The following is a 22,969-nucleotide window of genomic DNA, read 5'->3' as shown; positions in this document are numbered from 1 at the left end:
TCATTCTTTACCATTTTACATATTTATTATCGTGCCAATATTGACATTGAATAGATCTTCCATCCAAGTCCATACTGCTCCCCATCATATTCTGAAAACAAAAACAGTTCATTTGTTCAACAACAATTTGAGTTCTAACCCTGGAAACAGTTGCTGTTTGTTTGAATTTGGACAGGGAGGGAGGATCACTTACTCCGTGTACTCGATGTTGATCTTTGCGTTGGGAATCCTGGAAATGACACCGAAGGCTTTGTTGGACAAAAGGAAGGTGGCAGGGCAGGGACTGTACTTGCAGTAATCAACTACTTCAACGACAATGGAGCCATCTTTGCAGGGCCGTCGGAGGCCACTCAGGCACCTGACCTGGTACTTCCTGCCGCAGGCTGCACCGTTATCCCACACGCCACTTCCGGCCGCCACAAATAGTCCGGTCTCCGGCAGCTGATTTACTCTACTGTAGTCCGGGCAATTTGTTGCTGAAACATGAAAACAATTACTAGAGGTAAACTCAAGTTGCTATGCGATTCCTTCTTTCTCTCTATGTATGCATCAACTACTTTCATAAAATCTTACAAAGATATGGAGGATCATAGGATGCAGCAGTGCCTACATCCCCTGCAACTTCAGTGAAATGATTGAGGAAGAACAAGAGCAGCAGCATTGCCTCCATCGACCTCTCCATCACTGAACAAGCCATGCAGTATAGAACAACTCCCCTCTGCCCCGTATTTATACTCCAATTTTCTCATTAATTTTATGTGTTGTTCATCACAGTCGGCAACTAAGAATACTTGTGTTTTAGCATGTGTTAAATACAGATTTCTAGCCGTGCACAACCAAGATATGAAACTGACTGCCAGCGATGGTGTGGATTATGGTCTCATCACGTTCGAGTTACCTCATTGGATTCGATGGGATAGTGATGGTGGAGGTGAGTTTGAAAATTGAAAGAGATCAGTCAATTGACCTTGGCATTTGCTCTTCATCTTCATGCGCGTGTGGTTTGAGCACAAACGTCATATCTTTTTAGGCTTCCACTTTGTTTATCCAAACGTTGATGATGTTCTTGTTTATCAGGTAGAAGGATGAACATGGACTCCTTCCCAGTGCGATTTGACATGATCCCAACAAATTTTTTATTCTCTTGGATAGTGGACAACGACTTCAACTTTGATTCTAGGTAATCTACACGTATATTTCATATTTAGAATTTCTTAACATTATAGATTTAATTGATATTTTTTCCATGAGATATTAAATCAAATTTTAAAATAATTCTAAATTATTGTTTGTTTATGATTGATATACTCTTCTATTGTGGAAATTGCATGTGAGATTTATTCAATAATTATTTAGATTTTTTATAAAGTTTTTTCTCTTTGATATAGCTTTCACTATTCTGAGACATATATATTCATACTCTAGGTCCGTGCATACCTAAGAGGAGTGCATGATTTAGAAAAGAATCGCATAGATATCATGTATAAAAAATGTATTTCTATACCTAATTTTAAAATAAATTTGTGTATCAATTTTAAAATATTATATTAAATCTAATAACATTTTACCATCTAAAATATAATTTTATAATGATAAAAATCAAATGGACATTCATCATTTACAAAATCGTTAGAAGAGCGTCCTATTTTTAATTAAAGTCAAATGGGTATACCTTCAATGATTTTATTTCTAAAATACCTCTTGATCTAGTATTGTTGTAGCTGCCTATATATGTAGAAGCTATCGGATAGTCTCTAAAATATATAGAAGTTATTGATTAGCTACTACGCTACAGCGTGTGGAAGTTACTTAGTAGTTGTTACAATGTGTTTAGGTGAATTTAGATTTATATTGTGTAGAAGCTATCTAGTAGTTGTTATAACTTATTTAGGATGAGTTTAGAATTAATATTGTGTAGAAGTTACTCAGTAGCTGCTACAACATATTTAGAGTGAATTTAGAATTTTTGAAATAATATTATATTAAAATATTATTTATCAACTTGGTCAAAATTATTTAAACTTTATCAAAATTACTATAAATCAGTTATAGAAGTTATTATATTGCTGCTACAATCATAAATCTTAAACTCACTTTATATACGTTGTAATAACCACTAGATAGGTTTCTACACGTTATAGCAGCTATTTGATAGTTTCTACACGGTGTAAATTTTAAATCTTAAACTCACTCTACTGTTATATATTGTAACAGTTATTGAATAATTTTTCTATATTTTAGTAATTATTAGATAGATTTTAGACGTTGTAGCAATTACTAGTAGCTGCTATAATAGTATTAAGTCAAGAGGTATTTTTAAAATAAAATCACTGTTGGGATATCAATTTATTTATTTATTTTTGAAAAAGAGTATGCATTGATCTTTCTAAAGTTGGAATGTACTTTTGATTTTTTTTATCTATTTTATAATGCTACCTAAAATATAACTTAATAGTACTTAAAATACAATTTAATAATAGAACTTATAAAAATTTAATAGCATACAGAATATAATTTAGAATCGCCTAAGTTATAATTAAATAATACTTATAATAATATAATTTGATATTATTTAAAATATAATTTAGTAATACTTTATCTGGAAGTGAAATTTAAAAACCATTTGTAATGACACTTTCACTCTAATTCTTCTCTTAATTCACGTGTATTTGTTTATATTTCATTTTTATTTTTATGTCACATTTAATTTTTTATATAAAACGCGCGTTGACCGACTGTTTGGCCGATTTAGCACGGCGCTTCAACGGAGGGACGAAGTGCCCTACTTAACTTTGACTCCACCGAATCAAGTCAACGTATAACTCGTCACGATTCCTTCACTGTACGATCGTTGACCATTCCCAATTTGCAATGTTCATCCGGTTCACCTTGACCAACTCTATATTTTTCCGATCCAATGAAAATTAAACCGGACCAAACAAATTAAACAATTGGATTATTTATTATTATTTTTTCTTCTAGAGATTACTAAATTTAAATAAAATAGGAAACTCCTTTAATGATTTTAAAAACTATTTAAAAAGTTATTTCACATTTTAAATTCTTTCGATTTTACGATACTCAGTCTTTGAATAAAAAAACATAAAAATTGATTTTTATTTTTTGGTAACATAAATATTTTTCGGAAAGGTTCTTGTGGTTTCCTTAATTACATGATTAATTAACGAAAAACTCCAAAATTAATTAGAAAATGGCAATTAGATCCTCACCCGTTCATCAATAAATATATACAGCGCACGCCGTGCGTATTGATCAGGTCGCGTTTGGTGCTCTGCTTTTTATTCCCTCTCTCGCCCGCCGCCCCTTCCATCGCTCGCCAACCCACCGCGAGATCGACGAGGGAGACGCGGACTAGGTCGGCCGGGGAAGTGCTCGCGCTGATTTCGGATCGGCCGATTCAATTTTTTTTTCTCTGGAAAAACGCAGGTGATTGTCATATGCTCGGCTATTTATTTGTTTGAACGCTTTTAGGTTTTGACGGATGTTTTTGTGAAAGATTGTTTTTTTACTCGCTTGTTTTAATGGATCCGAGTATGTTGGTGCGATTCTTTCAATCAATTTTGTGATTTTTGGTTTTAACTTGTTCATCCTGTTGCCCGTTTTCGCCGAAAAACGGAATTTTTCGTGTGTTTCTTTGCTAATAGACCCCAATTATTTTGTTGGGATTTTATCATTTCTCCTACTGAATCTGCATTTTACTGTTTCTTTGTTTTCCCGCAGAATCTGCTGAAGACAAGTTCTTCCCTTGATTTCTTTCGCATATTTGGTGAAAAAAAAAACTTGAATTTGCTGCATTGGCTGCCTCGTTCTGTCCCTATCTATAAGAGCCCAAGAGCGATGATTTTGAAAGTTGTAATATTCTGAATCACAACGCGAACTTGGAGTTCTGCTGTGATAGCAATGGCAGATAAGAGATTGCAAGCGGTCGAGAAGAATAGTGGCTGGCCTCTTCAACCTTTCCCAGAACTGGGTTTCCATGACGGTTTGTTTCCCTCCGGTGGATTGTTTGCGAGTGTTGGTCAGATGGGAGTCGGGCTTGGGGTGTCTTCAAAATCTCCTAGTGTGACACCTGAGGCAGGTTATCAGGTTGTTGGGACTCCCGGAGCCCACCGGGGATGTGACCAGTTATGTGGAAGAAGCTTTGGTTAAAAAGAAGAAAAACATACTGAAAGTAAGAATTAAAGTCGGGAATCCTCATTTGAGAAGATTGCTTAGTGGAGGAATTGCTGGTGCAGTGTCACGGACTTGTGTTGCACCTCTGGAAACAATTAGGACACATCTTATGGTTGGGAGCAATGGGAACTCAACGACAGAAGTTTTCCAGACTATTATGAAGACAGAGGGGTGGACGGGCCTCTTTCGTGGTAATTTTGTCAATGTCATCCGTGTTGCCCCCAGCAAGGCCATTGAGGTGAGGGATATAATGTTGATTGCAACCATATTCTCTTTTAGTTTAATATCTATCTTCAGGTTGAATGTCCCACTATTGTTCCTTTCTACTTCTTTGAGTATAACATTGTCCTATTGATTAAAACAAATGCTAATTATAGTTTGTGTTTTTTCCTAGATGAGATAAATGTTTTCATCATGTTTACTTTTCTTAATTATATTTACAGGAAGATTTATAACTTAAATATCATGTTTGATTAATACCTGTTCCTTGTATTGGTTTTATTGCATTTGCTTGCTTCTTCTGTATGGTTGTATATTCATTTTGTCATTCCTAGGGTGTTACTCAAATAATATGGTTTCTGCCTTTTTGGTTGCCTCTCCTGTGTTTTTGTTAGCATATTTGATTTGGAATTTTCATATTGATAAGTTAGCAATTTTCACGTGAATGATGTTTCTGGCTATGAACTTATGCAAGTTAATGGATAAACACCTGGAACTTTTTGTACTATAAAAAGAAACTTGAATTACTATCCTAGGTATTTTATTTGATTAATGAAAGTACTATGTATAGATGTCTAAACTAGCAATGGAGTCCTAATAGTACACAATTATACTCGTTGACTTGCTGTTCAGTTAGGAGTATATTTAACCATTCCTCGTAGGCTTGTTGTAAATGTTGAATGCCAATGAGGTTTTCAAAGCATTTCTACCTATGCTTATTAGATTACAAATGTTGAGACCTAAGTTCATTCAACTGGAGACAACATTTGGAAAATCTTAATGAAGAAACTTAGATTGTGGTAGAAAATAAGGAAGAAACAAACTAAAATTTATGGAAAAAATTGGAAAACAAGGGTTGATATTTTACATCATGCTTTTGATAAATTTTAGTTTTCTTGATTCTTGGAATGCTCTGGAAGTTGGAGAATTTTTTCTTTTAGCAACAATTATGACCATTAAAAGTTTGAAACAAATATCTTTGATCTTGCAACTCTTTATCACCTCTTTTGAACTCATAGTTAACTATCGTTTATACATTGATTAGCAATCACGAAGAACTTTCTTGGTGAATGTTATGCAAAACGACTTTGTGTTAACTGATGAGATTGTAATTACATTAAAGTCGAAGTTTTATTTGTGGAGAATATTTCAGAAAGTAAAAGGTTTTGATATAAGAAATCAAAAACTGAATACATGAAATGTGGTTTTATTACCTAGAAAAGGATTGATGGAATAGTTAAGATTCGTATAGCCGGTCTCAAATAATTGGGTCAAACATAACTTGATGATGGCGATGACATTAGTAGCCACTAATTTGAAGATAATCATAAGAAACTAGTACTTTGACACTACCTACAATTAGAGTTGATAGAATGAATCACTTAATGTATATAGTGATATGTACTATCTTGGAGACCAGCATACGATCTACTTTTCTATTACATGAGATGTTAAGTACTTGTTTCTTAATTCCATAAAATGACATACTTGTTTCTTCCATTTCCATAGTAATCATTAGTAAACTGTTGTTGTATAACTAATGAATTTAGCCTTTCTAGTTCTTCTCTGGCACAAAAAACTTCTTGCTTTCAATGATATATATGTATATATATGTGTGTGTGTGTGTGTGTGTGTGTATAATATTAAAAAATTGTTTGATAATGCAACATATGCCATTTTCTTCAGCATCTAGGCATTCATTACCATTAACACGCTGAACCCTCCCTTCTATATTTTTCTAATCTGTCCTAATCATTTTGTGGAGTGGTTGGCCATACATCCTTATTTGTGGACTGCAATTTTATTGACTTTATTTATGCGAATGCTTAAATCACATGATTTTTTTGTTCCTATTCAATATTTTGCTTATCTGCAAACTAAATCTTTCAGATATTTCAGCAGCCATCATTTAGCGCTATGCTTTGAATTTTGATGAGCCTGTTGTGGTACAGTATTGTAGGATTTTGTAATCCATGTACTAAGAAAACAATTGACGGAGAGCAAAACTGGTAGTATCACATCTGCTTGTTGTTCTGTAGGTGAATAGATGAATATGGCCACATTGAAATAGATTTTTGTGCATGAGCTAGGATGTGCCTTTTTTTTCGCTATGCAGATCAATGAAACGCTATTAGCATGTGGATTGAGTGATTTTTGTGGTATGTAGATGGTGCAAATTTAGATGAACAATGATAACACAATGTTTCACGAGTCTGCAACCTGCCTAGTGATGTCTTGTGTGTTCTTCTTCTTCTTCTCAGTGTTTATAGCTATATGATTAATTGTTTTCTTCTATTCTTCACATTTTCCCCAGGTTCATGCATGCTAATTGTTTTTCTTTATCGTCTCATCCGTATCATTCTTTGTATCTCGTTGCAGCTATTCGCTTTTGATACAGCGAAGAAGGTTTTGACTCCCAAGGAAGGCGAACAGCCGAAGATTCCAATTCCCCCCTCATTGGTTGCTGGGGCATTTGCCGGAGTCAGCTCAACCCTGTGCACATATCCTTTGGAACTACTAAAGACGCGATTAACCATACAGGTTGGTGACAGCCATCACGATATCAGTACAACACTTGCATCATCTTCCATCTAATTCCTGTTTCTCGTGCAGAGAGACGTTTACGACAATCTTCTCCATGCGCTTGTGAAAATTGTTCAAGAGGAAGGTCCTGCAGAGCTCTTCAGAGGTCTCACTCCGAGCCTCATAGGAGTCGTGCCATATGCTGCCACCAATTACTTTGCATATGACTCCTTGAAGAAACTTTACAGGAAGACCTTCAAAAAAGATGAAATAGGAAACATCGCCACCCTGCTGATCGGTTCGGCCGCCGGTGCTATTTCGAGCAGTGCTACTTTTCCTCTTGAAGTTGCTCGGAAGCATATGCAGGTCGGAGCTGTAGGAGGCAGGCAGGTCTACAAGAACATGCTTCACGCTCTTCTGAGCATACTGGAACAGGAGGGAGTCGGGGGGCTTTACAAAGGTCTGGGGCCAAGCTGTATGAAGTTGGTACCGGCCGCCGGGATCTCATTCATGTGCTATGAGGCTTGCAAGAAGATCTTGATCGATGATCAGAATGATGCATAACAAGAAGACACTCGAGTGTGAGATTTAAGCTTCTCTTTCGGAAGGTTTTTGGTTCGACATTACATTTTTTAGCTCAAACTGGAGCTGTTTGAGATTTAGATATTTACATGGAGAATTTTCTTTCTTTTTTCTTCTTTATTTTTTTTACCTTGTGATCCATTGAATGTGGATCAAAATTATCTTGTTGTCTTCTAAACTATGATATAAAGATTGTTGCAAACAAATTCTACTAATTTCTTATCGTTTAGAGATCATATATATGAAATTGTTAAGCTGCGCGACCTGTGCTGCATGATCTGTGCGCGACACTCGTGATCCACTGCGGTTGTCGTTGCCCTTGCTGCGCCGTTCGATTACCGCTGGCCGTCACTTCGGGCGCGATTGATGCGCCACTTGCTGGTGCTCCGTCCGACGTCGAATTTCGATCGAATATTTCGGTCGCGATTCGGCCAGCCCGATCGTCGTCGACAGTGGCCGCGCAGTGGGGACGATTGTTTCTGACCAAATTATACCAGATTCCGATCACTATCCGGTCGGAATCCGATGTCGGATGGAGCGCCGGTGAATTGTGCGTCGATCATGCCCGAGGGAGAGGCCGACGGTGGCCAGACGGTGCGGCGAGGGCGGTGGCCGGACGGCGCAGCGAGAGTGGCAGCAGCAGCAATAGATCACGGGTGTTGTGCACGGATCACGCATTCCTCATTTTGCAGTATAGTATTTATATATATATATATAATTATGATCAACTATAATTTTTTAATTTATCTTACTCATGAATGAGTAAGTCGTCCGACGTCGAATTTCGATCGAATATTTCGGTCACGATTCGGCCAGCCCGATCGTCGTCGACAGTGGCCGCGCAGTGGGGACGATTGTTTCTGACCAAATTATACCAGATTCCGATCACTATCCGGTCGGAATCCGATGTCGGATGGAGCGCCGGTGAATTGTGCGTCGATCATGCCCGAGGGAGAGGCCGACGGTGGCCAGACAGTGCGGCGAGGGCGGTGGCCGGACGGCGCAGCGAGAGTGGCAGCAGCAGCAATAGATCACGGGTGTTGTACACGGATCACGCATTCCTCATTTTGCAGTATAGTATTTATATATATATATATAATTATGATCAACTATAATTTTTTAATTTATCTTACTCATGAATGAGTAAGTCGTCCGACGTCGAATTTCGATCGAATATTTCGGTCACGATTCGGCCAGCCCGATCGTCGTCGACAGTGGCCGCGCAGTGGGGACGATTGTTTCTGACCAAATTATACCAGATTCCGATCACTATCCGGTCGGAATCCGATGTCGGATGGAGCGCCGGTGAATTGTGCGTCGATCATGCCCGAGGGAGAGGCCGACGGTGGCCAGACAGTGCGGCGAGGGCGGTGGCCGGACGGCGCAGCGAGAGTGGCAGCAGCAGCGATAGATCACGGGTGTTGTACACGGATCACGCATTCCTCATTTTGCAGTATAGTATTTCTATATATATATATATATATAATCATGATTAACTGTAATTTTTTAATTTATCTTACTCATGAAGTGAGTATGTCTGCGACTGTATGGAATCAGACGGCGAATTTCACTTTTTATGCTGAAGAAAAGAGAAATGAATCATTGCGCAATGGGGACCAACAGCAGAGCAGCCTCCTTCTTCCTCCTCCTCTTTCTTTTTGTGGTACTACCAAGCTGGAAACCGACCGCCGCCGCCGCCGCTTCTCCTGGGTTATGGACGGCGGCCTGCGACGAGACAGAGGGCGGCGGACGCCGATGCAGATCAGTGGAGGAGGACGCGGGGGAGTTTGATCAGTTCGATTCAGAGATCAACAGAAGACTCCTCGGCGCCGGAAGTGACCCCCGCGGACTCAGTTATGGTGGTCTGGGCGCAAACAAGCCGGCCTGTTATAGTAAAAACGGCAAGCCGTACAACTGTGCTGCGCGTTCCGACAAGAAACCCGGCCGAGGTTGCTTACCTATTTACGGTTGCCGAGCTTGATGATCCCTCCGGCCGCCACTGCAATCGATGGAGAACCCCGGCGCCGTTAATTATCATCCATTGATTAATCCTTCATCTTCAGTCCTCGACGTACGTACTGCGTTTCTATTCTATCTTGTGCTAAAAATTTGGAAATTGAAGAGTAAATTAAAAAAATTTATGATTTTGGCACCGACACAAAGAAGCTCGATCGAACAAGAAAGAAAAACATACTGACAATTAATATAATTAATTTCTTATTGACAAGACCTGCATTATTGCATAATAATGCTCATCGCACATGTGCCTGTCCATCAATGATGGAGACTGCTAACCTACCAGATTGATCTCGGACCATGGGTTAATTAAGATCGATTCTAATGCCGTCATTTTGGATTGTCTTCCTCTTTCTCTTGTATTTTTTTTCTTTCTTCCATCGTAAATCTGAATTATAGTTCCTTCTCAACTTTGTCGGGCCTCAAGCTAAAACTCAAATAACCTAAGATGGGGCTCGTTTATATTTTTCACCGTCCGTCTTAAAATTTTACAAAAGGGAGATAAATTACGATACCGAACTATCTTGAAAGAATTAATTCTCTATGATTGATAAGACAATGGATTGGTTCAACCTATTCAATAGATCCAAAGAGACAACCACGTGAATGGAAGAGGAGCAGTCCCACTCATCCAACTGTATTATTCGATAATATATCTATTAAAATAATTTTAAATTAATGCTATTTTTTTTTTAAGTATGAAGATTATTTTACCAAAAAGAAGACGTTCTTTGTAATTGAGAAGGATTCAAAAGTTACCGGGCAAAAAATAAAAAAATCGAATGGCAGATCAGAACTTGCCTTTCTAGTGCCAATTAAGTTATATTGCAAATTTAATGGTTTTATTCTGAAAAATGAAAATCATCAAAAATAAAAATGACAAATAGGCACGGTAAATTTTACTAGTGGATTTTACATTCAAGATGAAACCAATTATTCTACTATACTGGTGGTTGAATTATACACGCATGGATCAATATACCGTCAATTGGTGTAATTGATTTCTGGTTAAAATTGATCAAGTTAAAATTGATCAAGTTCATTAAGATTCAAATTGGATTTCAATGTTTAATTAATATATAACAAAAAAAAAATTCAAATTAGTTGTGTGAAGCCTTGACATATCAAGATTAATTGAATGTTAGACAATAAAAAATGCTAGCAAGTCAACAAAAAAAAATCTCATTTTTACTGTATTTTAATTTTATTTATTATAATAATTATTATTATTTTCATTCATTCACATATCCATATCTATATCTACATCTATATATGGTCATTGAGAAGATGATAATGAATCCTCACCAAACAGCATTGCAATGAGAAGCAACAGCAGAGCAGCCTCCTCCTCCTCCTCCTTCTTCTTCTTCTTCCTCCTCCTCCTCTTTCTTTTTGCGGTACTACCATGCTGGAAACCAGCCGCCGCCGCCGCCGCTTCTCCCGGGCGATCGACTGCGGCCTGCAACGAGACGGAGGGCGGCGGTCGCCGATGCAGTAGAGTGGAAGTGGAGGAGGACGCGGAGGAGTTTCAGTTCGATTCAGAGATCAACAGAAGACTCCTCGCCGACGGAAGTGGCTCCGGTGTCGGCAATCGAGTTCTGAATCCAAATAAGCCGACCTGTCCATCTAACAACGGCAAGCCGAGCAACTGTGGTGGGATGGTCAGAACCTCCTCACCCCAGCAGTCCTGCGGTCAAGACTACTACCGTTGTTCATGATCCCTCCAGCCGCCACTGTTGTATTATTTAAATCAACTTAAAATTAAAATAAAATATATCCATAATTAATGGGTATACTTTGAATAAAAAATTAATTAAGGTTAAATCTAGATTCATAATTTTAAGATCAGCATGATTTTAAGATCAAATAAATTTTTCATACTACTATATATATAAAGGTATGTATATATAAACTATAATTATAATAAATTTTTATTCATAAAAATACATTAACTTTCTATTGTTTTATTTTATTTTATTTATTTAAATTATTAATATCGAATATTTTCCTTTGACTCTTCGACGGAGGGCTATCAGGCACTGCAATTGATGGATAATTCCTTCTCTCTTAATTCTACGACGTTCTTGAAACTAAACTATTCGGTGTGAATTGCATGCGCTGTCATAAATACATTTGAAATATTTTTAAAAAAAATATGAATATGACATTAATTTTATCTAAATTGTTATGTCATAAATACACTTAAACTATTTGCTTTAGTTGTTATACCTTCTTTCAATATTTAAAAAAAATAAATTGACTGCTTAATTCATGATCTCATGAGCTATAGTAATATAATTTTTTGTTAATACTATTAAATTATAAATTTCAAAAAAAGTTTCAAAATTTTATTAAAAATATTTTCTTTCAAAATTAAAATTTAAACATTATAAAAATAGTTATTTTTATTAAAAATTTAAATTAAAGATATAAATGCATTTTTTTTAAAGAATATTGAAAATCATTTATGTTTTCATATATAGTGATCGAGCGATTCAAAAAAAAATTAAAATATATCCCGTGACCAAATTAATGGTATATTTAATTAAGATATTTTAAAAAATATATAAAGAGTGTTTTACCAAGAACAAGTTCTTTGTAATTGAGAAGGATTATTAAAAGACATGCACGAGTGTATTTGAAATGGATTGGTTTAACCTATTCGGATCGAAAGAGACAACCATGTGAATGAAAGAGAAGCTGTCCCACTCATCCAACTGTATTATTCGATAATATATCTATTAAAATAATTTTTAATTAATGCTTTTTTTTAAAAAGTATGGAGATTAATTATTTTAACTTGACGTTCTTGAAATAGCTAATCTACTCGGTACTGTGCAGCTGTGTGTTGATCGTTCATCTTCAATCCTTGACGTGCGTACGCGTTTCTATTCTATTTATTTGTTGTTGTAATTATTTTGTATGGGTGTGATCTGAGCGAAAGAGCGGCTAGCTTTTCGATATGTTGAAGACAAATGATTGTGGCACCGACAGAAATAAGCTCGAAGAAGAAAAAGAAGGAAAAAAAAAAACAAGAAAACTGGCTGTCAAGATCACGGTTCTAAATGCGTTTGAAATGGAATATATAAAGTAGTACGCAATAAGTTAGTGGGCAAAAATTACAAATGTTTTTAAAAAAAAACTAAAATATTAAAAAAAATATTTTTTAAATATGAAAATGACACTTCAACTGAATTGTTAGGCCGTAAATATATTATATTCTATTAGAAATTTTAAATGATAAAAAATCTAAATTTAAAAAAATTATATATTTTTTGAAAAATTATTTTTATTATTTGAATTTTAAATCTAAAAATATAGATAACTTTATAAGAATATAAAATTCATTTATATTTTTAAAATGGATAAATGATTCAAAAATGATCATCTAATAATTTTAGTTAAAAAAATAGTATTGACTATTTTATTTCATAATTTGTATTTAAAATATAAATAACTATAGAAGGCTGTTATTGGTGTACATTTGCTTTTAAATGATCAAAAAATTTTAAATTAAACTATATACTAATTTTGAATAAAATTGTTATATAATATTTTTATTTAACCAACTTACCAAGTGAAATGATCATCCAGTGTCATTAAAAAAGAATATAACTTTCCACGTTACACTCTGCCTAATTCCAGCGCATGATCATTTAATTAAACCGACAGTTGATGTGCAATAGTACAGAAGGCGGACATAGCATCGCTTGCTTGATACTAATAAATATTTTAGGGAAACGTGCAATAATCGATTCAATTTGATTTTTTTTATTAAACTTAATTCTAGCTATATCATCTTAGTGCATGTAATGAGCAGAATCAAAACAAGCATAGAAGTTCTCTAGCTCATGCTTCCTTTGTCCATATTGAAGCTCACCTCAGTTTAAAGCCAAGCAACTCAATTAAAGTAGATTGAGGTTTGGCCAAGTAGTATGACTTGCTTCTTTATGTCAAGTTTCCTTTCTTTCTATGTAGTCCTAAGCCGCCTTCTTTTTTTTTTTTTTGCTTGTTTTTTTTTTTGCTTGTAGGGCTCAAAATGAATGTGTTTGTGACATGGAAAATCCTCAAAATAGACATCACATAGTAGGTTGACAACAAGGAAGAAGTACTAGAAGGCCGTCGCTTGAAGAATTATTCAGTTCCGAAGCTTGGCCAAAGCATTCCTCATCCAATTCAAAATGAAATAGAACTCCATCGGAAATAGCAAAAACAGAAAGGTAGAAGGTAAATCAAGCAAGATAATTTCAGCGTCACTCCGATCCCTGGCAAAGACTGCTGCTGCCTTGGCGATTCCGGTACCATCTCAGGCCGAAATGGCACACTAGTACCTGTAGTGAGCAGGCTTGTAGGGGCCTTCAACGGCGACATGGATGTACGCTGCCTGATCTGGTGTGAGCTTGGTGAGCTTGGCTCCCAGCTTACCCAGGTGCAGAGCCGCAACCTTCTCGTCCAGATGCTTAGGCAGCACGTACACTTTCCGATCATACTTCCCGCTTTTCCTTTCCTTCCACAACTCAAGCTGGGCAATCACCTGCCGAGATTTGTTCCCCGATTTAGTTACTGTATAGATAGATAGCGGAAAAGTACCGAATTTGATACCTGGTTGGTGAAGGAGCAGGACATGACGAAGCTGGGATGGCCAGTGGCACAGCCAAGGTTCATGAGACGGCCCTCTGCGAGAACAATGATGCCGGAGTTCGTCTCGGGGAAGACCCAGCGATCGGTTTGGGGCTTGATGGTGATGCGCTTGACGCCTTTGTAGGTCTCGAGCCCGTGCATGTCGATCTCGTTGTCGAAGTGGCCAATGTTGCATACGATGGCATTGTTCTTCATCTTCTTCATGTGATCCACCATAATGATGTCTTTGTTTCCGGTGGTGGTGACGAAGATGTCGGCCTCGGCGACAACATCCTCCAGGGGGAGAACAGGGATGCCCTCCATCAGGGCCTGGAGAGCGCAGATGGGGTCGATCTCGGTGACGATGACACGGGCACCTGCCTGCTTCAGAGCAGCGGCGCAACCCTTGCCGACATCTCCATAACCACAGACCACGCCAACCTTGCCGGCGATCATAACGTCGGTAGCCCTCATAAGCCCATCAGGAAGAGAGTGGCGGCACCCATACAGATTGTCGAACTATTTTTAAAGAGTCATGAGACAAGAAAAACTAATAGTCAGAGATCTCCAAACTTGCATGGCAAGAAACAATACGCAAATAAATAAAAAAGAAAGCGTAGATCTGAGCCTTACGAAACCAAAATTAAGATAAAATAACCGCAACCAGAACACAGGTATATTAGATCCGCAACAAAGTATCAAATGAGAACAAAAATTGCTCATATGTTCAACGATTGAGTGAAACAAATCCAAAAACAACTGCATACCAGTAAAATGAGTAGTTACTCAGTGATAATGTTAACACTGCAACTGTAGAAATAGACCAGATCTAAACTAAGGGTACAGATTCCAAAAGTAAAGTAAACAGGAAAGAACCAACTCAGATCTGGAGATCTAAAGCGTGAGAATGGGAGAAAACGTCTGAGAAGTACAAAAAATAGTAAGAAGCCCAAAATTCTAGATCCAGGAAGAACATATCTAACCTTGCTCTTTGTGACGGAGTCATTAACGTTGATGGCGGGGAAGAGGAGGGAGCCGCTGTCTTGCATCTGGTACAGTCGCTTGACACCAGTAGTTGTTTCCTCCGAGACGCCGACTAGGCGCTCCTTCATCTTGTGGTACTTATTGGGATCGACCTTGAGCCCATCACGGATGATACCGAGCACGATCTGGAACTCGGCGTTGTCGGTGGAGGCCGGATCTGGCAACTTACCGCTCTTCTTGTACTCTTCCTCGGCCTTGACCCCCTCATGGATGAGGAGCGTGGCGTCACCACCGTCATCGACGATAAGATCGGGGCCGCCGCCAGTGCCCCAGTCAAGGGCACGCTCTGTGCACCACCAGTACTCAGCGAGCGTCTCGCCCTTCCAGGCAAAGACGGCCGCGGAGTCGCGGGCGATGGCGGCGGCAGCGTGATCCTGGGTGGAGAAGATGTTGCAGGAGCACCAGCGGACCTCGGCGCCGAGGGCGGTGAGAGTCTCGATGAGAACGGCGGTCTGGATGGTCATGTGGAGGGATCCGGAGATCCGTGCGCCGGCGAAGGGCTGGGAGGGGCCGTACTCGGAGCGGCAGGCCATCAGGCCGGGCATTTCGACCTCCGCAAGCTCGATCTCGAGGCGGCCGAAGTCCGCCTGGGAGAGATCCTTGACCTTGTACTCCCGGCCAGTCGACGTCTTCTCCACGATCAGAGCCATCGTTAGGGCTTGGAAGAAACGAGATCGACCAGGAAAAGGAGAGTGAGGAGGAGGCGGCGATTGGAGTAGGAACCGGGGGTGCTATATAGGAAACGAGTGGAGCAACTGACGGTCGAGATACGACGGAGTAGGAACTGAGGGACGTTGGCCGTCCGATTTGACGGGGTAACCTTGTGGGGGTAGGTTTTTAGGGCGCACTGCCATTATCTGACGGCAAAATTTTATTTATTATTTTAAATAATATCATTCTTTTTATTACGGTAAAAATCTATTTTTAAAATAAAAAATATATTTTATGTGATACTCTTTTAATAATAAATTGTAAATTCACGTTAGTCAATATTCTTAATAAACAAATATCAACGTGGCCAATCACTCACTCAATAGATACACAAAATGAATAATAATAATTTTAAAAATGATCCTATTTGGTTGGTGAGATTTGAAGAAAAAATTGCATTGCAATTGTGGCAAAGTGACAAATACCATTCGAGATCCACAAACACAAGTGTTGGTGTTGATGTTAACATTCACCTACTCCTTTGACTACCCTTTTCGTCTTATTATGATTGTGCTTTGAATTATTATTAGATTTAAGTATTATTGTGCAATGTGATCGTAAACTCATTAGTCGCTTGACCATGAGCTCAAGATCTACTTACGAGTCTGTTAGCCACTTGACTTAGTGTTTACCGATCATTACGTGTGTCGTGAGTCTAAAAAAATACTCTTGCCTACAATTCTATTAGTTCTTTCAGCATCCTCTAAATGCCTTCCACATCTCCTATTTGAAGTCTTAATGGTTAAATTGCAACCAATTAAGAACATTGTTGAATCAAACAGAGGTCTTAACACAAGGCCAACAATGGCACAATCTTTTTATAAATTATAAAGTTTTCTTTAAAAGTCTATTATCTTTCTTTTTTTTTAATAGAAAATCAAATATTCACACCTAACAATTTGGGCAGTTAAGAGTTGGAGTTCAATGGTTGGATGGCTTCACCAACCATTGACTCCTTTGGTCTATTCATATTTTTTTCCTTTTCCATTTATTTGATACAAAAAGAATTATAATTGTGAATTCATTGGTAAATGTATAGCTTCTAAGTTGTCTTTTGACTTTGAGAGTAAAATTATAAAAAATGAATGTTACAAATATTACAAATATAATGAATATTGGAAATGTAATTTTAGTTTAAAATATTACAAATATTTATTTTAATGGATGAGAATAAGTTAGTTTTAGTAGTCATCGTACATTTCTACCCCCGAACTCGTCCTATTTAAATTATCTTTTTATATCTACGAGGTTTGTTTTAAAAAAAATATATAAAAGTATTCAAAAAGATATTAAAAATAAGAAAAATTCCAAAACTGGAAGGGGTTTAAGCTACTAATGTAAATTAAACCGGTTCCGTACCGATTATGGGCCGGAATTTCACGCGGCCGGTTCGGTTAAGCCGCTAATGATTAGGGGCAAAAGCGTAATCTGGGAAGTTCCGAGGCGTCCGTCGTCCTTTCGAGCCTCTAACGAACCGAAGACGAACAAAATGCACAAAAGTTGATCGACGGCGACGGCGAAGGCGAAGGCGAAGGCGAAGGAGAAGGAAGGTGGTGGATGCGACCCTGCCTTCTCTCCGCCACCTCCTCGGCCTCCGTCGCTGCGCGCTTCTCCTCCGCCTCTGCGCCGGCCGCCGGCGCAGCCCGGTACGCGGCCATCTACTGCCCTCCTTGGTCCCACCTTGTGAATTTTTCTGTTCTGTTCGGCTCTCGGGGTGTCGTGTGCTTGCTTTCGGGTTCGTTCATGGGTTGTGGACTCGGGGGGAGGCGTTTCGGGGCTCGGGTTGCTGATGGGTTGGTCGCCACCTTGACGCCTGGTTTTGGTTGGCCCTTGATTTCGGTGCGTGGAATGGAGGTTGGGGATTTGGGTCGTCGGGGGTGCTGGGTTGGCTGTGTGGTTGGAGTTGCTGCTATTGGTGCGTGCTAGTGATTGGTGAGTACATGGATGCCTGGGAACTTGCCCCGCGAGCAAAGCTTCAATTTTTGTTCCCTAGTGGCTTTGGAGGCTGTGGTCTGGGTACTCTATTAAAAAAAATTTGTTCGAGGGGGCGTTCTCGGTGATCTTAAATTCTCGATGATCAGTCCCTGTTCTAGGAAGGAAGGAATCGAACTGGTGCTATGTTTGGACTTGGAGGCATGTACCATGGCATACTGTAAGCAACCGAAGTAAAGTTCAGTCATGGTCAGCAAATCTGCTTACTTTGATGGCTTTTCCTTACTCGCCCACATGCAGTTCTGTTAGCAGTAATATGCAAAAGTATTTTACGTGGGTGCTGTTAGATTATTCCAAAAGATTTCCAGTTTCAAATTCTCTCTTATTTGTTTGCCCCAGTTCAGTGTGGACTAAAATTCTATCCATAGAACAACTATGTAGAAGTACTATGCAAATCATGAGAATACATGTTGAGTTGCCTAAAGCACCAATTAGGAATGATGCAACACTTAGGAGCAGAGAGATTTCCAACTCATGATCTCTATTCCTCTGTATTATGATATTGATTGCTTGAGGAATGAGATTATGTTGTCTCTGACTTGTAGTTTGTTATTCGAAGTTGGCGTTGATGTAACTGTGCATCTATACTGATCAGGTTGACAAAAAAGAACTTTTCAGGTAGACCTTTTAAGAAGTTCTCTTCACTGCCTTGTTAGTTACTGGAGTATTAGCTGAACTAGCTTAGACATAAGAATTGGCGTATGACCTTCATGTTTATATTAAGCACCATTTGGGAGAAAATATTTTGTAGGAAAGAGTTGAACAATTCATGATCTCCAGGATCACTTTTCCTCAGAATTCTGAATTGTTTGTGCCGAGGGCTGAGAATCAAGCTAATTTGTAACTCATGATAGGAAGGAGATGAAAGTTGATAGAGATGTAACTATCCAATTATACTTGTTGAAATACAAGAAATCTAACTAAGATTCATAATAGGAAGGAGATGAAAGTTGATAGAGATGTAACTATCCAATTATACTTGTTGAAATACAAGAAATCTAAATAAGATTCCAAGAAGTTCTCTTCTCTGATCTTAAGTTACTGATCTATTAGCTAAACAAACATTTAAAATAAATAAATAATAGTATGGGATGCTGTTATTTTTTTTCATTATATTTTTTGATAGTGTTGTAAAAACATTCCTCTTTCCATTAATTTCTCTTTTGTACTATTAGCAGAGTAGTTAACCATGGTTAGCATAAGAAGAAGAAGAAGAAGATATTTGGGGCTTTGTTCCGGTAACACTCTTTACTCAATTTCTTCTCTGCTTAGCTGAACCAAATGGATTTGTGCCCCTATTTTCAATTGTGCTGCATGAATTTGTAAATATAGTAAATTTATATGCATAGGTAATTAGTGGGATAAGGCTTTTTGTTGTTGGTTGTTATTGTAGTAAATTTATATGCATGGTAATTTTACTTTTTTATCTGTGGAAAAAGCTAATCTTCATATTTAATCAAAATCTTTTTTTTTAAACTGATTTTTGTTCTAAAAGTTTGATTTTTTTGAGAAATTTCTCTTCTGTCTTCTTTGAAGCTTTTAATTGTTGTGGACGTCTAGTAAGCTATCACATTGGTTAATGAGGGCCTCTTGTTACCTTCAATAAGTACTGAAATTGAAAAGCTTTATGATGAAAATGCATAATGGACATGGTTGATTTTATATTTTCTGTTTGTAACATGCTTCTCTTAGAACAACATAAGTGGAAGTATTTTATTCAGTAACTGAATGAGCTAAGAGTTCCTTAAAACATAGATCGAGCTTAAATGATGTGCCAAACTTGGAAATTAGCAAATATTTCTATTTGATATTGCAGGGAAAAGTTCCTTTCCTGTTGTGCTTCCTAAGCCAATCGAGCGTAATATTTCTGTCAACAATTCTAATCCACATGTGAATCTAAATAGTGTGCATCCTCTTCCTTCAGTCGACACAAGTCTTGAAGAGATGGTATGATCAATTTGCTAGATCTTTGTATTTATTTTTCAGGTTTTTAAGGCTTACCTTTCCCTTTGTTATTATTATTATTTTGTATAAGATCTATTTATGTTTTCATTTGTACCATGTTCATGATTTAATGGATTGGATGAAACTTCTGCATTCATACATTTGTACTATGTTTCTTAGATACAATAACATATTGAAATTTACATCCATTATACTTTCATAAAAATAAGCAACCTAACAACCAATATAAAGAAAAAAATTCAGAACTATTGCATAGCATTTCAAATATTCAATTTAACCAATCTATATAGATAAAATTTTTGCATCTATCACATAGCATATCCTTTTTATTAACTTAATAAAATAAAATGCTTAATCCTTACAGTTATGAGTGTTTATACTCAAGTCTAATGAAAAGTTTCAAAAGTATGGCTCCTCTTGGGAGATTATCTAACCAAATATATCGTTGAATTTGTGATCAAACTCCTCATGGTAAACATTCTTCACTACTACTTGCATATGCATCCTGCATCTACCGTATATTGAGCTTTCTAGCTTGCTCACCGCTGGGATGGATATAGGATATCTAATGAGGTCCTTCATGGTATATACATGTGTGACCTTTAAAGCTCTTTTTAAAACACATGTTCTATCCTCATCTTCTAGAATCTAGAGTTACTAAATTATACATGGATAGTGCTTCTGATTTTTTTTTTTCCTAGCCTGAGAAACTCCCTGACAAGATTTCACTCACAGACATGTAGTGGTCTCCTAAATTATCTTATGATGCTTTTTTCTGTTTCTCAATCCAATGTGGCTTCTATAACAGGGCATGCTCCTGAGCACTAGGAGGAGCTAGTATTTTCTGTTTTTTTTAAATAAAGATTCTCATAAAGGAGAGCCAAAAATTAGTAGCTGAACTGATCTTGAGTTGAATTAACCCCATTTTGTGATTTCATTATCACATTAGTTTAATTTGGCAGCATATATTGTTGAGAATATATTACTTATGTTTGTGAACCATTCCTGCATACTTGTACTATGTTGCAGGAAGACAAGTCGACAACATTTCCTGGATCCTCAAATGCCTGACTCAAGCATGTCAATGGAGGAACCAAAGAATTACTGCCCTGGTTAGCTTTTTCAAATATTCCAACTGTTACATTACTTATATCTGTTTCTTTTCACAGAATCATTTATTTGAAAACAGAAAAGAGAAAGGCACTGTCACTGTACCTTCAAGTCATTTCTTCATCAACACCAAAACACACAAACACACACACACACACACACACACACATATTGCAATTGAGATTCTTTTGAGTGTTTAGTTTAAGTGGTACCCTTTTTGTTGCTTCTGTTTCTAGGCAAAGAAATTAAATGCAGAAAGCGACATAGGAAAATGCAGTCTGAAGACCTGAAGCCATACATAATGAGAGGTGTATATTTTAAGAACATGAAATGGCAAGCGGCAATAAAAGTCGACAAGAAACAAATTCACCTAGGGACAGTTGGATCTCAGGAAGAAGCTGCACGATTGTATGACAGGTATTAATCAACAAGAAACAAATTCACTTAGGGACAATTTCACTGTGATGCTGCAAGAGCATGTTTTTTCATCTTCACTAGTTGATGTCACAATTAAGACTGAACAGCTATCGAACTTGTAGTTAGAATGTTATGACGGGAAATTAAGGACCTGTGAACTAGTTTAGATCATACAACAATCTACAATATATATAGCAGAATCCAGTTCAGGTAATTTAGGTAGCCCTTGTAGTAATGCCATAATTCTTATAAAATAGGTGCTTTCTCTGTTTAATGATTTCTTTTGTTGATATTTTCTCGATGAGATACTTTTCAGGTGATTCCTTTCTTGTTTGTTTGTTTGTTATGGAAACACAGAGCAGCTTTTATGTGTGGGAGAGAGCCCAATTTTGAGCTTTCAGAGAAGGAGAAAGAAGAGCTTTGGCAATACGACTGGGAAGAATTTTTGGCCCTAACTCGGAGTGCAATTAACAACAAGAGTACACAACATGAAGCTCATTTCTATTTCTCTCGTTCGTCGTCAATGCTCAACTAAATACCATGCTGAACCGTCGATGTTAAACTTGTTAGAATTAGCCCTTAGTGTCAATTCGGATTGAGTTGGACTCGAGTTGGACTCAAATCAACTCAGATTGTGTGAGACTCGAGTTGGACTCAAGTCACACAAGCCAAATTCGAATTCATCAAAGATTATCATGCATGAGATGCATGATCATAAAAAGGCTGCATGATCTTCCTTAAAAGAAGAGAAAGATTATCATGCATGAGATGCATGATCTTCATTAAAGGAAGAGAAAGATCTTCATGCATGAGATGCATGAAAATTAATATTAATTCCTTAGATCACTAAAAGCTAAAAACCCTTCATCCCATGGTGGGATATAAAAAGGGGTGAGAGACTCTTGATGAAGGGGTTGTTGGATGCTCTTGTTCTCCCTCTTCTTCTCTTCTACCACCTTGGCCGAACCTTCCTTTGTGGCTAGCACCACAGTTTGGTTCTTCTCCATCTCAGTGTTCGTGTGGATACCGTGGAGGCGCGAACATACTGATCGTGCTGAGATCCGTGAACCTTTGAAGGTAAGAGTTGCTGTCGGAATTGCGAAAGGCTCGCATCAAAGGTAACCTCGATTCTAGTAGGTAGAATCGTCAAACGAGTATGTTTTTCGCATGGATCTTCTGGAGGGATCCTGTTTTCTGCTGCGTATATGCTATTAAAATTGTTTGATGATGCATATAGATCCCTACAAAACTGATTTTGTTTACCATATACTAGAGGAAGTTCAGTTTAGGGAAGCGAAACAAGTCAAAAACTAAAATCACAGAAATTAACTGGGAGTATGAAGGAGGCGTTCGTCGGTCATCTATGTCCGACGATGACGACGTCGTCGATGCTGATCCTGAGACGCCTGTCTCATAACCAAGACCCATATTTACCAAGTAGAGGCCAGTTTATGCACATAAATAGATGATAGATGATAGATGATGATGATAACAAGTATTTCATTAATTTATTTTTGCAACAAACCCCTATTCCATCGGACATTTTACTCATGATATCTACTTGTAATATATATAT

The 22,969-nt window shown here is 37.7% G+C and overlaps 2 protein-coding genes and 2 pseudogenes across 3 annotated transcripts; 2 read left to right on the top strand and 2 right to left on the bottom strand.

Moving 5' to 3' along the window:
• Nucleotides 1–2: 2 nt before the first annotated feature.
• LOC141845107 (EG45-like domain containing protein) lies at nt 3–750 on the bottom strand. 2 transcript variants are annotated; one of them, XM_074733152.1, is made up of 3 exons: nt 574–750; nt 194–476; nt 3–91 (listed from the first exon to the last, which is right to left on the bottom strand). In XM_074733152.1, exons 1-3 carry the CDS (start codon nt 695–697, stop codon nt 85–87), a joined length of 414 nt encoding a protein of 137 aa, XP_074589253.1. In that variant the 5' UTR covers nt 698–750; the 3' UTR covers nt 3–84. The 2 variants fall into 2 exon arrangements, with proteins under 2 accessions (XP_074589253.1, XP_074589254.1); XM_074733153.1 differs by lacking the exon at nt 3–91 and having other exon boundaries at nt 99–476.
• A 90-nt stretch (nt 751–840) lies between these two features.
• On the top strand, nt 841–7,733 carry LOC141845106 (adenine nucleotide transporter BT1, chloroplastic/mitochondrial-like; annotated as a pseudogene).
• A 5,892-nt stretch (nt 7,734–13,625) lies between these two features.
• LOC141845254 (adenosylhomocysteinase-like) lies at nt 13,626–15,900 on the bottom strand. The gene is made up of 3 exons (XM_074733319.1): nt 15,138–15,900; nt 14,137–14,673; nt 13,626–14,068 (listed from the first exon to the last, which is right to left on the bottom strand). The coding sequence occupies exons 1-3, from the start codon at nt 15,846–15,848 to the stop codon at nt 13,859–13,861; spliced, it is 1,458 nt and encodes a 485-aa protein (XP_074589420.1). The 5' UTR covers nt 15,849–15,900; the 3' UTR covers nt 13,626–13,858.
• A 1,468-nt stretch (nt 15,901–17,368) lies between these two features.
• LOC141845256 (ethylene-responsive transcription factor-like protein At4g13040) lies at nt 17,369–22,810 on the top strand (annotated as a pseudogene).
• Nucleotides 22,811–22,969: the final 159 nt, after the last annotated feature.

This window comes from Curcuma longa, chromosome 14 (genome assembly GCF_044706935.1).
Source record: "Curcuma longa cultivar G26 ecotype Majalengka, Jawa Barat chromosome 14, ITB_CL_G26_1.1, whole genome shotgun sequence".
In the NCBI taxonomy this organism is placed as follows: domain Eukaryota; kingdom Viridiplantae; phylum Streptophyta; class Magnoliopsida; order Zingiberales; family Zingiberaceae; genus Curcuma; species Curcuma longa.
This window is presented reverse-complemented; position numbering and strand designations above follow the sequence as displayed.

What these genes read in the sequence shown, in the direction of transcription:
- LOC141845254 (XM_074733319.1), bottom strand. Translation starts at nt 15,848, where the DNA reads ATGGCTCTGATCGTGGAGAAGACGTCGACTGGCCGGGAGTACAAGGTC. An exon ending in ACTCCGTCACAAAGAGCAAG is followed by an intron (nt 14,674 to 15,137) that starts GTTAGATATGTT and finishes CTTTAAAAATAG; the next exon opens with TTCGACAATCTGTATGGGTG. An exon ending in CCTGCTCCTTCACCAACCAG is followed by an intron (nt 14,069 to 14,136) that starts GTATCAAATTCG and finishes AAATCTCGGCAG; the next exon opens with GTGATTGCCCAGCTTGAGTT.
- LOC141845107 (XM_074733152.1), bottom strand. Translation starts at nt 697, where the DNA reads ATGGCTTGTTCAGTGATGGAGAGGTCGATGGAGGCAATGCTGCTGCTC. An exon ending in CTATGATCCTCCATATCTTT is followed by an intron (nt 477 to 573) that starts GTAAGATTTTAT and finishes TTCATGTTTCAG; the next exon opens with CAACAAATTGCCCGGACTAC.